We start from the raw sequence: 12,702 nt of genomic DNA, 5'->3' as shown, positions 1-12,702 counted from the left end.
GGTTTCATGCAGTTCTCTACCTAGAGCTGTCAAATCTCAGAATCTAAGGAACAACATTTACTATACTCTACAGCACATGCCATTTTTTGTATAATTTCATTGTTTTTGTACAATTGTATGAGCTACTTGCATGAGTGCTTTCACACTAGATCTCGAGCAGGGAATTTTGATCCGGATCTGATCCTCTGCTTATAATCAACCTCCTTCAGTAGTGTGAAAGCTAGCATACTCAGGATCTGACCCTGAGAGATCTTGACCCTCCTTTGGGAAGATCAGATCCGGAGCTCTTGATCAAAGTAGCAAGTAGGTTGATCATGAAGACCGTGAATGGTAATGGCCATAACATCGTGTCCTGTTTCTGCCGTAGAGTAGAGCCCAGCTGATGATACAAGGCTACCTGTACATGCTAGCAGTCTGATCACCCATGCATGATCCAATGTGAACTGATTGGAGTTTCTTCAGTAACACTTTTTAAGGTCTGAGGATCAAGTGCTGTTATAATTATAAATTTGCTATCTGTGAAGAAGGAGATTCTAGAACTATATATTAATGACCTAGAATGTTAAACCTTGAGGAAAGTCAATATAATTGGTGACCGGGCATTAAATGTGCAAACATTTATCCACACTACTAACATAATGGCATGCTTTCATGTACAGTAGATTGTGTGTCTAGTATTCTCTTGGGATTTGAATTTTGTCACAAAGGAAATCTTGTTATTGATCTGAGCTTTCTCTTATGTTGTTAGGCCTTTGAAGAGGATATGCTTAATGGACTTTGCTTTTAGTACTTCTGATGCTCTGTTTCCTTTGACTTTTGAAAGTGGGAATCAGGGTCCAGTTTGTGACTCTCCTTAGCTTGTTCAAGGTGCACAAATACTACTTTTATTAATGTCATGTCAGACACACTAAACGCACCATGTCAAAAAGAATGCTGCTGTGCCTGCAAAATCCTCTGCTACAGTACCAATTTTTTTAAATTTTAATGGTAGATCTATTGTCTTCATGTTTGTATGTACACAGTGCAACCAACAGATCTATAGAATCGGTTGGAGACACACCACAAGACCCCACTAGACCTCACTGAAGTGAAAAACCAATGAGAAATTTTTTAGTGATACTCAATGTAGATAGTTAACTTCTGAATGGAACATTGGAAAGGAGTGGATGTATTTCTTTCCTCTCTTACCTGTCTCCAAACTACAATTGCACTTTTCCATCTGCTACATGACTGGGAATGTTTTAGCACTGTGCCCTCTACTTCTGGGACTCCACCCAGTTCTCCTCCTTCTGGATCTACCATTTAGAAGTGCAGGTATGTGATTGTTGACAGGATTTTCATACGAGGGTTGCGCAAAACCAGAAATTGGTCGTAGCTCGGTTTCAGTCCAATACTAACCAATTCTTATGGTAAGGGGTAGTTGAGAAAGTGTAGATGTTTGTCAATTGAAGGTGAAATCAGTACACTATCCTTATAAAACTACCCAAACCAGTAAGTACTGAGGGATGTGCTAGAATGTACATAGTAACATACTGCAGAGTATACTCTGTACAGTCATCAAATTTGGGAGTTGCTTCTGTCTGTACAGCCATCCATAAAAAAGAAAAGAAAGAAGATTAATATAAATGAATAAAAAAAGTGAAAACTCACATAGAAAAAATTTGTATTGAAAACAACTTAACCACTCAAAATTCTATTGAACAGCACGTAGTGTAATACAATGCATATAATAGAACTATTTATTCAAATCATTGCAGTGTACTGTATAAACTGTATGCATGTTCACCATTGAGATTATTTACTCTTTGAGATGCTATTTACTTCACTCCACCTCTGTAAAATGCTATCTTGTGGAATATGATGCATAATTTGTGTGGGTGTCAATAGAAATCGAAATGCCCTCCATTCAGGCAAATGTTTATCCTTTTTTCGTAATGGACATAATTTCTATTTTGGAGAGCGGCATTCAACTTATGAGATGATTACAGTATGCATTTGCCTTGTGTTTATCTTAATGGAATATGGAAATGTAATGGTATTAGAAGAGGATGGATTGACCTTTTGAAAAAAAAATTTTTAAACTAAACTTGTCCTTACTTGTACCTTACATATTTCCGTAATAAATGTAATCAATAACCATCTGTGCAAGTAAAAATCTTAAAGCATCTGATAGCTTAAGAGCATAACGTCACTTGCCATTAATAAATGTAAAATATACCCCTCAAACTAGTTGCATTAGTTTGCAAGCTGTCGTCAGAGGCAAGATTGTGACCCACCATTGGGATCCTAATGGGGTCAAAGGGGCAAGGGAGGGAGGGGAGGGGGAGGGGCAAGGAGCTGAAGCTTGGAGCTGGGCACTGACTGACTATAAAGTGAAGTATGAGTGGATGATGTAGAAAGTAATGTTTCATTTAAGCTATCAAACAGAAACATCTACTTTAGAGAAAGATCCAACACTGGGAATAGGTTAATCATACCGGCTGAACTGCACATGAAATACAGGAAGATTTTGCGCACTGTTCTAAAAGCTAATGAGTTAGAGTATTGGCAATAGTAGATATGCACAAGTTTTATGAAGACAGGTAGGTTTTATTCACCACACTTTCATATCAATCTATGCTGACTATAAACTTTAGGTTAATAAATTAAAGACTTTACATTGTATAAATGAATGCTAAATTGTACAATACTTGTTTGTTCCACAGTTTTTGTATCTGTTTAATTGTTTAAAGTTGAAATACAAAATGTTATATACCTATTAATGAGAGTGTCAGGTAAACATGCATGAAAGAAGCCTGGGCTTGGGGAGGGTGGGGGGTGGGAAGGGGAAAGGTACGGAGATTTGTGTATTAAAAGTGAACATTGCATTTAAGAAACTTATCTCCATCTCCCATTTACTGTCATAGCTACTGCTACACTTGATGCATTAACTTGCACCATTTTTTGTTATTCTGCACTGAAGATTTCCGCTTATTCTTTAAGTTATTAATAGATACAGTATACTGTACTTAACATAGATGTCCCAATTCACGTACTGCACAATGTGAAACAGAAAAGCTGCAGCAGCTGCAAAATACCTTGCAGCTAGGCTGAATCAAATATGGATCAATCCACATCTGCAGGGCACAAAACTAAAATGTCCTACACGTCCTCTTGGGGATGAGAGTGTATCAGTACATGCTCTCTACCTTGTGTCATTGTTCCTAAAGAGTGATGTTTGAAGTCTGAACAGACTAAAGTCAATATTTACCCCATACTGTGAGCACTATAGAGTACTTCTCATCTGTTATGGCCAGCAAAGAACCACTTGGCAACCTTGGTATTGTACTTAATTACCCACTCAGGATGCGATGTTCTTAAAAGCAAGTGATTCTGTAGCTCAACAGATAATGTGAATAACTTTCATGCAGTAAATTTATCTGTCACTGCTTGATATCACTAGAGATGTATCATCTGCGAAAATGTGACAGTTTTGCCAGCCAAGAGTTACATTTTATTCCTGCAATATTAGATGTACTCGCATGTACATGAGTGTAAACAGACTCACAAAATCTCCCCCCCCCCCGCCTCATTTTTGTGTGTGCTAGTACCGGACTGATATCTTTCAAATCTCAGTCCTGCTTGCGTTTGAAGGTCGCAGTTTTTTTTTCCATCTACTGTAGATACAGTTCATGGAAATTCTTCACAGACGGGCCTTTTCGCTCTTGCATTTTCAAATTTTCTTCATCTGTATTTGCTTTATTGTGTTATTTCATCAGATGTGATTCTAGTCTGCTTGTGCGTCAGAATATTGATTCGGTCTGTGGTTTACGTTCTCAGAAGACAACATTAAATATTACTCTAAATTACATGTATGCATCTTCAAGAAGTAACACTATCAGCTGATATATTGAGAATGTTGCATCATTACAAACTGTAGCAAATGATATTCATTTTGTTATCATTTTATCATTTTTTTTCGTTGTCACTTTGAGACGAGGCAAGCGAAGGGAGAAATAGAAAAAATGAGATTAGTTTCCTATGAAGACATCAATTATCTTTTAAAAACTGCCACAATTTGGTGTCAAGGTTGAAATGACACGATTTACGGCAAATAATATTTGATCAAATGGCTGTGTCAAATAGTAGGACTTCTGTGCAGGAAATAAAGCAAGAAGAGTAAAAATGAGGATTGAGATTTATCGATTGAGATTTATCAAGTGATATTTGAAACATAGCTCAAATGAAAAATTTGGCTACATTCATATCATTTTGTTTACTTTATACAGTTTTGGCAGTTTAATTGGTGGTATTAAGTTCAACATAGGGTACAGTTATATTTTTACATTGTGTATTAATAAAGCATATTACACAACAAACGATGTTACTGTTCACACTCCACTGCACAACTTTCAAGATATCATTTGTGATAATGTTCTGATGTATCTGGCAAACAAATTTACCAAAAAAACCCCAAAAAAAACAAAAAAAAACACTGAAATTGATGAGTTTGGCGTCATCATTTGCTGATTAGGCATTGATTTTCTTGGAGATGCGCATCCTACCAAAAACCATGACCATAAAGTCTGGAGTATATCAGTCTTGATTTTTTTCCGTACATTCAGGGTCTTACCTCGTAAATTTAAACAAACTCAGTAAGATCTGAGGGATGTAACTGGTGAACGCAGTCACATACTGCAGAGTACACTGTGTGCAGACAGTGTTTGATTGTCGAAAGAGCACATAGGCTGCTTCTTGTATGGTCAAGTGAATTTATTGTTTAGTTTAATGTGTCATACTTTCACTGATGTCTGTTTTTGTTCTATTACCTTTGATTCAAATTCACCTGGGAAACAAAACTCTATTTAAGTTATACGCAAGGTCATGCCAAGTAATATTATATACCCAAGGTGTAGTACTGTACATTGCCAGCCTAAAGTCCATCAGTTGGACATATTTTGTTCAACGTCTGGATGTCTGACTATATGGCAATATACTTACTGCATGCAGGCCTAGCAGTGAAGGGAAGCTGGTTCAGTACAAATAACCACATAGATTATTTGCTGAATAAACAGTAGGCTACAGATTTCAAACATGTGTATTCCTATCGTGAACTATCAATTGTGCCATTTGCATAGCCTAAAGTTGCTATAAAGTGATACTAGACTAAATCCCCCCCCCCCTTTCTCTTTATTCCTGCCCCTAAGCCTTATTGTTATACGGAAACTTGCTTTCGAGTGGACTTATAATTTAATCAAGCTAAACTCTTCTAAAACAATGTAGCTCACTAGCTAATTCATTTGTCAAGTTTCAGTTCAAATAATGACCCAAAGGTCAAAATTTTATATATTTGCATTTTGCATTGGCACTGTCAATATTAAAAATAACATGTGTCAGGATAGCAAAATGTTGAGAAACGAAAGGATCGCCACTGAGGATTTGCTCATTAACACCTTTTAACATCATTAACATCTTTAACATCTTTGTCAACCTACTGTAAGATATCTCCTCCTAGACATTGGGTCTAGGAGGTGGGGGGGGGGAGGGGAATCTCACAGTAGGTTCATAAATTGTAATCTTGTCTTGAGTAAGGTTATATCTGAGAGTACTTTGTAAAAATTGTTGACTAGCCATCAAAAGGCTGCTTTAAGATTTGACATGGTTGTCATTGTGATTTATGGGCTTTCTGCTTTTTAGTAAATCTACATGCTGTTTTAATTAGTTTCTTGGGTTAATAGATTACTACTGGCAAAACCATTATAATCAGAGCTAGAATTTCAGCAAAATTTTGGAATCACTCATTGCACTTGCATACATGAGCTAAATGCTAATCCATACAGCAGCTGATTGTATTTTGCTACTAGCACTTTATACCATCTTCTTATTCCTGCCAGTTTCACACAAGTGACTTATAGTGTACATATGGAACGATGTGAAGTAGCTCTTTTTGACCCAAAAAGATGGAATTTTGCTGGTAGTTCATCAGCAATTTAATGAGTACTCTTATTATAAGAAATTGGTTTAGATTACCAACTTTTTCCATGATTCTGATAGCCAATGTAGATTTTAAATGAAAGGGTGGAAGGCCTAAATAATTTACAGGCTATGTGTTGTTAGTTCTGACAGTGACAGATATTCTCAAAGTAGTGGAACCTTCCTGTGTTGCACACCACACATATGTTGATATCTATGTGTATTATGTGGTGAAAGGGTGTATATGGCAACATAATCAACTCCTTTTACGTCTGAACCAGAAGAATTGGTTTAAGTTTACTGTGTGTACAATATTCATGCTTTAAACAACATAATATCAAGCAACTATGTGAGTGCTTCCATTTCAGTTTACTTCACTGGTGTCACAATCCTTCTCATCACCTATTTGTATAGTGGCTCACATTTCATGGCCTTTCTGCATACATACGTGTAGTAGAGTCTTGGTTTAAAAGACTTCACAAATGATCAATTGACCAATGTTGCTTGACAGTTGCTTGAATGTTACTTTGAACACTTTACCCTTTACCTGATTCCATTCCATATATTCACTCAAATCAACCTAACCAAAAGTGGTAATACATTAGCATTGCCCTCCCCCTGCCCCCCACCCACCCCCAAAAAAAGAACATCCTAAAGTTAATTGTCAAATTTAAGAACTAGACAACAAAATTCAGTGAAAATGCTGGTCATCATCACTTCACAACCAAGCATGTTTGAACAAATTAAAAGAAACCCTGGTTCGTGATGGAATCGGAACCTCTAAGTCTAATTTCATATCCAGCAGGAAGGGTGGACATTCTATCTGCTAAATCAAGACTTCACCATTTATAGAGCTTTGAAATTGTAGTGTCGTAGTGAACTCGACAGCAGTGAAGTGGAAAGGACAGAGAAATGTCTTTTTTTTTGCTGTCAACTGGAAGAAGAAGAAGAAGTTCCATAAAACACTTTGAAATTGGCAGCTGGCTCTTCTGCATTGCAAAAGCAACCATTAATCTATATAAACATGCATTAAGTAGATTAGATCAGAGGGAATAGAGAGAACATGGCAATGGAAATCAATACTGAGCGGGAAGTGCCCTAGGGATTACATTAAGTAGCTGTGTAACTTGCAGTATCTTGGTAATATGATTAAACTGCTAGCAATGCCTAAGTGGAACTTTCAAGGTGTAAATTTTTTGCCTCTCATGGATTCAAATGTTGGATGAACAGAATGAAATGTTGAAAGAAGGACCGGAGATACGAGGTAGCTCAGGTGTATGCATATATTTCATTTTTGAAAAGTATCAATTTCTTTTCAATCGTTGTGGCATACAGCATGTTTGGCAGAGCTTGGACAAAATTAAAGTCTGTCAGAATTGATGAGTGTTTGGCACTTTGCGAGGTCTATTAAGTTCTGCAGTAAGGAAAGCAATGTAAGCAGCTGCTTATTTTGTGTTTGGTTTGTTACAGGGGCAGGAGGGGGCCATGGAAGCAGGGTGGGATGTAGGCTGTGATGGCATAGTATCTGGTGAAGATACTTAACTAAAACTTTGTGGATTGGTGACTAGATAAAGGATAAAGTTCATCTGATTGATAGAAACACTGTTTAGCGCTAGTCCATGTGACTGATGTGATAAATCCTTTGAGTCTTTCAAATTTTCATGTACAGTAGTATTCTCTAAATTGTCTTTCTCCAGTATTAACCAAGCCACTGCTTCTATAACATGTTTTGGACACCTCAATGTGAGACTTTACCTGTTATGTATGATGATTGTAATGGTCATCAACTTTAGATGAATTCATCTGAGCAGATTGAATTTATTGCTTCATCCCATATTTGCTAGGATTATGTATGGACTGAAGCGTGTTTCAAACCTTAATTCCTTTTGTCATGAATGACATGCATTCAGGTATTTAATGTGTATTTACTTCGCTCCACGCTTACCTGTCTCCTCACAACCTTAGCGCCCTCATTCTACCGTGCCTAGAACATCCTTGTAACCTTTTAACACTGTGAGCCCTCTATGACCGGCCCCTCCGGTCATTGCCCTTCCTTCTCATCTCATTCAACCATTCAAAGTGTCTAATTCCTTTTGTCATGAATGGCATGCATTCAGGAAGGAATGAAGGCATTTAATGTGTATATACAGACAAAAACCCATCCCATACTGTATTAGGTTTAACATTTTCATGATCACATGGCCACATACTTCAATTTAGAGAATTGTTGCTGAGAAGAGGTTCAGCTGATATTTTAAAGTGAATGTTGTGATAATTTACATCACACCATTCCACTCTTACCCGTCTCTTATCAACAAATACACTTTCCTATCGACAGGTATGATGGGAAGAGTTTGTAACTTGAGGCACTGCCATCAATGACATGTGTCATTGATGGGTCATGAGCCCTTATCTAGAGCTAAGTTAGCTTTTCACACTTGGGTCTTTGAGTTGGCAACTTTTCTTGTTAAGGTACACTTTATTTGATCAGATCTAGAAACTCCTGAAAACTTTGTGTGCACATTGATTTGTTTTCCCTTTAAATTATTTTCTTCACTGTTTGGCAATCTGATTGTTCTTTTAGAACTACTATGCTACCCACATCTGCATTAAAAAACAACACTTCAGCATTTTTTTTCAATATTGACATAATCCTAACTAGATCAGAATGACAACAGACATATGTAATTAAGTGTCATTGCAGCTAATATTGATCCAAACTGTTGTGGATTTCCTAATCTGAAGAACCAAGTTCTATGGTAAATTTGAATGTTCACATCTTTGCTATATATATATATATATACATACCAGAAACGTGTAACTGTGCAGCCAGATTTATATACTCTATTGTGCCTTAGTTTAACATGACAATATCATCACTGCTGCCTTGAAAGGCTTTCCAACTATAAAAATCTCTTAAACTATATTGCATTCCTGAATTACTTGGATCCCCAACAATCAACTACCTGTACGTAGGGTTAGTCATGCATGTTACATCCAGTAGAGAATATATGCTGTACTGTACCTAGCTGAACACTGAAAGCATCATGACCCTAATAGTTTCTTGCTATAAAAATTTTTCTTGCCTAATCAGCGAGCAGTGATCTTCACGTACATGTATCAGTGATGTAAGAAACAGTAGATTTTTTTCCCTTTCTTTCTGGTACTGTGACTACCTTCTCTCCCAGTTTCTGTTTTCTTGCCCTGCGGGCCTAAAGGTACAGTAGCATTTATCAGCTTTATAATCTTTGATTTCCAGTGCAGTCACCTGAAGAGTGCAAATTAATTGTGATGCCAGTCTGAGAAATGATGGTGAACCGATGATGGAGTTTCTGTCAAAAGAGGTCATACTCCATCATGGGATATGTGGCATGAAGTGATAATGAAGTAGTAAGATAAGGTCAAGGTTTGTTGCCATGAGTTGTCTAAAAGTGATGAAATTAAAATTTTGTCAGAAAATAATTGTCTTTTAGAAACAGAAAAGTGGGACTTGTGATACTACCAATGTATGCTAGGGTTACAGACTTTACCTAGGTGTCAGTTGTCAAAGCCAATATATAAACCTACATAGTGTGACAAGTACAGACTGTTGTAATTTATTGGGTTAATGTTGGAAGTTGGAATATATTTGTTCCTCTGGAATATTGCATTTCTGCTTCAGGAGTATTGCATTTCTTCTTCAGGAGTATTGCATTTCTTCTTCAGGAGTATTGCATTTCTTTTCTTTCCCACAGGCAATAATAATAAAGATAAAACTTTAAATATTTCTAGAGGTTTTCCTTGTTTTCTTTTTTCACTCTTGCAGTTGCTTCCATTCTATAGTACATTGCTTCATACTGTGGGTGTGCTGTATATTGGCTCTATCTTCTAATTTTCTTGGCATCTTTGAAAATTGGAAGGTTCATGGGTCCTGACACCTACATACCATTACATAATATATAAAGTTTGAAAGGTTATAAGCCTATCTATAATATTTTGGTCAGATACACAAAAATCTCTGGTGCCCATGGTCCAAAATATATTTTCCACCCATGCACCTGTTTCAGTAAAAGGTGCGGTTCCTTTTCACCATAATAAAGTGAATTACTCTAGGCTAAATGACCTACTTGACCTACAATGGTCATTAGTGAAGGAGTTCAATTAATTAATAAGAGCACCTGTTATTAAGGTGGGGATGAAGTAGAGCTTGTCCTTTAAAATAGTACTAAAGAGAGACATGGCTTGTTATAACCCAAGAGAGGTTGATAGGCTCCACTGGACACTACAGTACTATAAGATTGTTTGGATTATTTAACAATGATGTTTGGCTTGGTGACATCTATAGAAGACATTTTACCTGAAATATTGCCCAATCAGATTAAATTGTCCACCTGTTTTTTTTTTCATTTAAAAGCAACAGGGTTAATCCCATCTTCCTTGACATGCAAAGTATTGTCATCCCAAGTTATTACTGATAACAAAAGGGAAATGAAATAAAAATTAAAATAATGCAACAAAGAGAAACCACAAATATTTTGAAAATTTCAGGTTGGCTTTGCTTTGTGATAAATATTAAATGCGCCCAGACAATGAATCACAGAAGATATGGTACTTAATTGGTTCACTCAATGATAAAATCACAGGCTTCTTAGATTTTGCTGCACTCCTCTCGTACCTGTCTGGACACCACTATTGCACGTTCCCATCTACCTACTGTAGCTTATAAACTGGTAACATTTTAGCACTGGGCCCTCATTGACCCTCCTCGAGGGCAAGACCCATCCTCCTTCTGAAACCACCACCCGTAAGTATAGCTGTCCAAGCTGGTAACAATTTCAAAGTTTTGGGGTTTTGATCGATTGTGATTAATATTTAGACTATTGTTGTGGGTGTGATAAAATTGTTGGCTAAATAGAGAACTTTCTATTTCCAATTGCAGCTTATTCCTTGTGAGAGGTACTAAAGAAAACCGGTACCTATGCTCAAGGCTATTTGATGTGACTGAAAACTCAACAGTGGAAGATGTACTTCATTCAGAACGGGACGAGATCCGTATTCCGTTTGGTCAAGGCATTGCTGGCCACGTGGCAAAATATAAGGAGTCCATCAATATCAAGAATGCTTATGAGGTACAGTATTAACAATGAAAGGCCGATTAGAAAAGACATGCATGATAATTTATTACATGTATTGACAGATTTTAATTGTATTGAGGGAGGAAAATGTAAAGGGAAAATCAATGGTTTCAGTCCTCTTCAAGAAACATTTATTTGTGTCCGTTGACTTCATCTTCATGATCAGGAAAAATTGTCATTGGTAATTGCAAATCAAATCCAAGTGTTGCTTAAGTCTATAAAGCGGATATCTTGCACAATTGGTGTTTCTTGTTGTTTTCTCCATCCATTGTTTCTCTGGTACCTGCCTCCTTCCTCTATTTCAACATCTCATCCACCAAGTTCATCTAATTTGGTAACTTTGACCATTACTCACCCGCCCCCCCCTTCAACCTCTCGCACTACTCTCTGTGACCACTACTTTCCAGGTTTTTATCCCGTTCTTCTTTAATACATCACCTCCCACCTCTCGCACTACTCTCTGTGACCACTACTTTCCAGGTTTTTATCCCGTTCTTCTTTAATACATCACCTCCCACCTCTCGCACTACTCTCTGTGACCACTACATTCCAGGTTTTTATCCCGTTCTTCTTTAATACATCACCTCCCACCTCTCGCACTACTCTCTGTGACCACTACTTTCCAGGTTTTTATCCCGTTCTTCTTTAATACATCACCTCCCACCTCTCGCACTACTCACTGTGAACACTACTTTCCAGTTGTTATCCTGTTCTTCTTTAATACATCAACTCCCACCTCTCGCACTACTCTCTGTGACCACTACTTTCCAGGTTTTTATCCTGTTCTTCTTTAATACATCACCTCCCACCTCTCGCACTACTCACTGTGAACACTACTTTCCAGTTGTTATCCTGTTCTTCTTTAATACATCAACTCCCACCTTTCGCACTACTCTCTGTGACCACTACTTTCCAGGTTTTTATCCCGTTCTTCTTTAATACATCACCTCCCACCTCTCGCACTACTCACTGTGAACACTACTTTCCAGTTGTTATCCTGTTCTTCTTTAATACATCAACTCCCACCTCTCGCACTACTCTCTGTGACCACTACTTTCCAGGTTTTTATCCTGTTCTTCTTTAATACATCAACTCCCACCTCTTGCACTACTCTCTGTGACCACTACTTTCCAGGTTTTTATCCTGTTCTTCTTTAATACATCACCTCCCACCTCTCGCACTACTCACTGTGAACACTACTTTCCAGTTGTTATCCTGTTCTTCTTTAATACATCAACTCCCACCTCTCGCACTACTCTCTGTGACCACTACTTTCCAGGTTTTTATCCCGTTCTTCTTTAATACATCCTCTCGCACTACTCTCTGTGACCACTACTTTCCAGGTTTTTATCCCGTTCTTCTTTAATACATCAACTCCCACCTCTCGCACTACTCACTGTGAACACTACTTTCCAGTTTATCACTTTCTTGTTTAATGCATCACCTCCCACCTCTCGCACTACTCTCTGTGACCACTACTTTCCAGGTGTTTATCCCGTTCTTCTTTAATACATCACCTCCCACCTCTCGCACTACTCACTGTGAACACTACTTTCCAGTTGTTTATCCCGTTCTTCTTTAATACATCACCTCCCACCTCTCCCACTACTAAAACCCTTGTGCCTGGTAAGGCAAA

The 12,702-nt window shown here is 37.6% G+C and overlaps 1 protein-coding gene across 13 annotated transcripts in view; it reads left to right on the top strand.

The window, feature by feature from the left end:
* Positions 1 to 12,702, top strand: part of LOC139968050 (cGMP-specific 3',5'-cyclic phosphodiesterase-like) — a 184,420-nt gene that overhangs the window by 17,113 nt on the left and 154,605 nt on the right. For all 13 annotated transcript variants that reach the window (XR_011793215.1, XR_011793212.1, XR_011793213.1 and 10 more), the window contains exon 2: positions 10,871 to 11,060. Coding sequence is in view for 9 of the 13 variants with exons in the window: in XM_071972364.1 (XP_071828465.1) it covers positions 10,871 to 11,060 (190 nt within the window). In the remaining 4 variants the exon portion in view is untranslated. The remainder of the gene's footprint in view (positions 1 to 10,870; positions 11,061 to 12,702) is intronic.

This window comes from Apostichopus japonicus, chromosome 5, assembly GCF_037975245.1.
Source record: "Apostichopus japonicus isolate 1M-3 chromosome 5, ASM3797524v1, whole genome shotgun sequence".
Classification (NCBI taxonomy): Eukaryota; Metazoa; Echinodermata; class Holothuroidea; order Aspidochirotida; family Stichopodidae; genus Apostichopus; species Apostichopus japonicus.
Note: the sequence above shows the minus strand (reverse complement) of the source record. Positions and strands in the feature narration are given on the sequence as shown.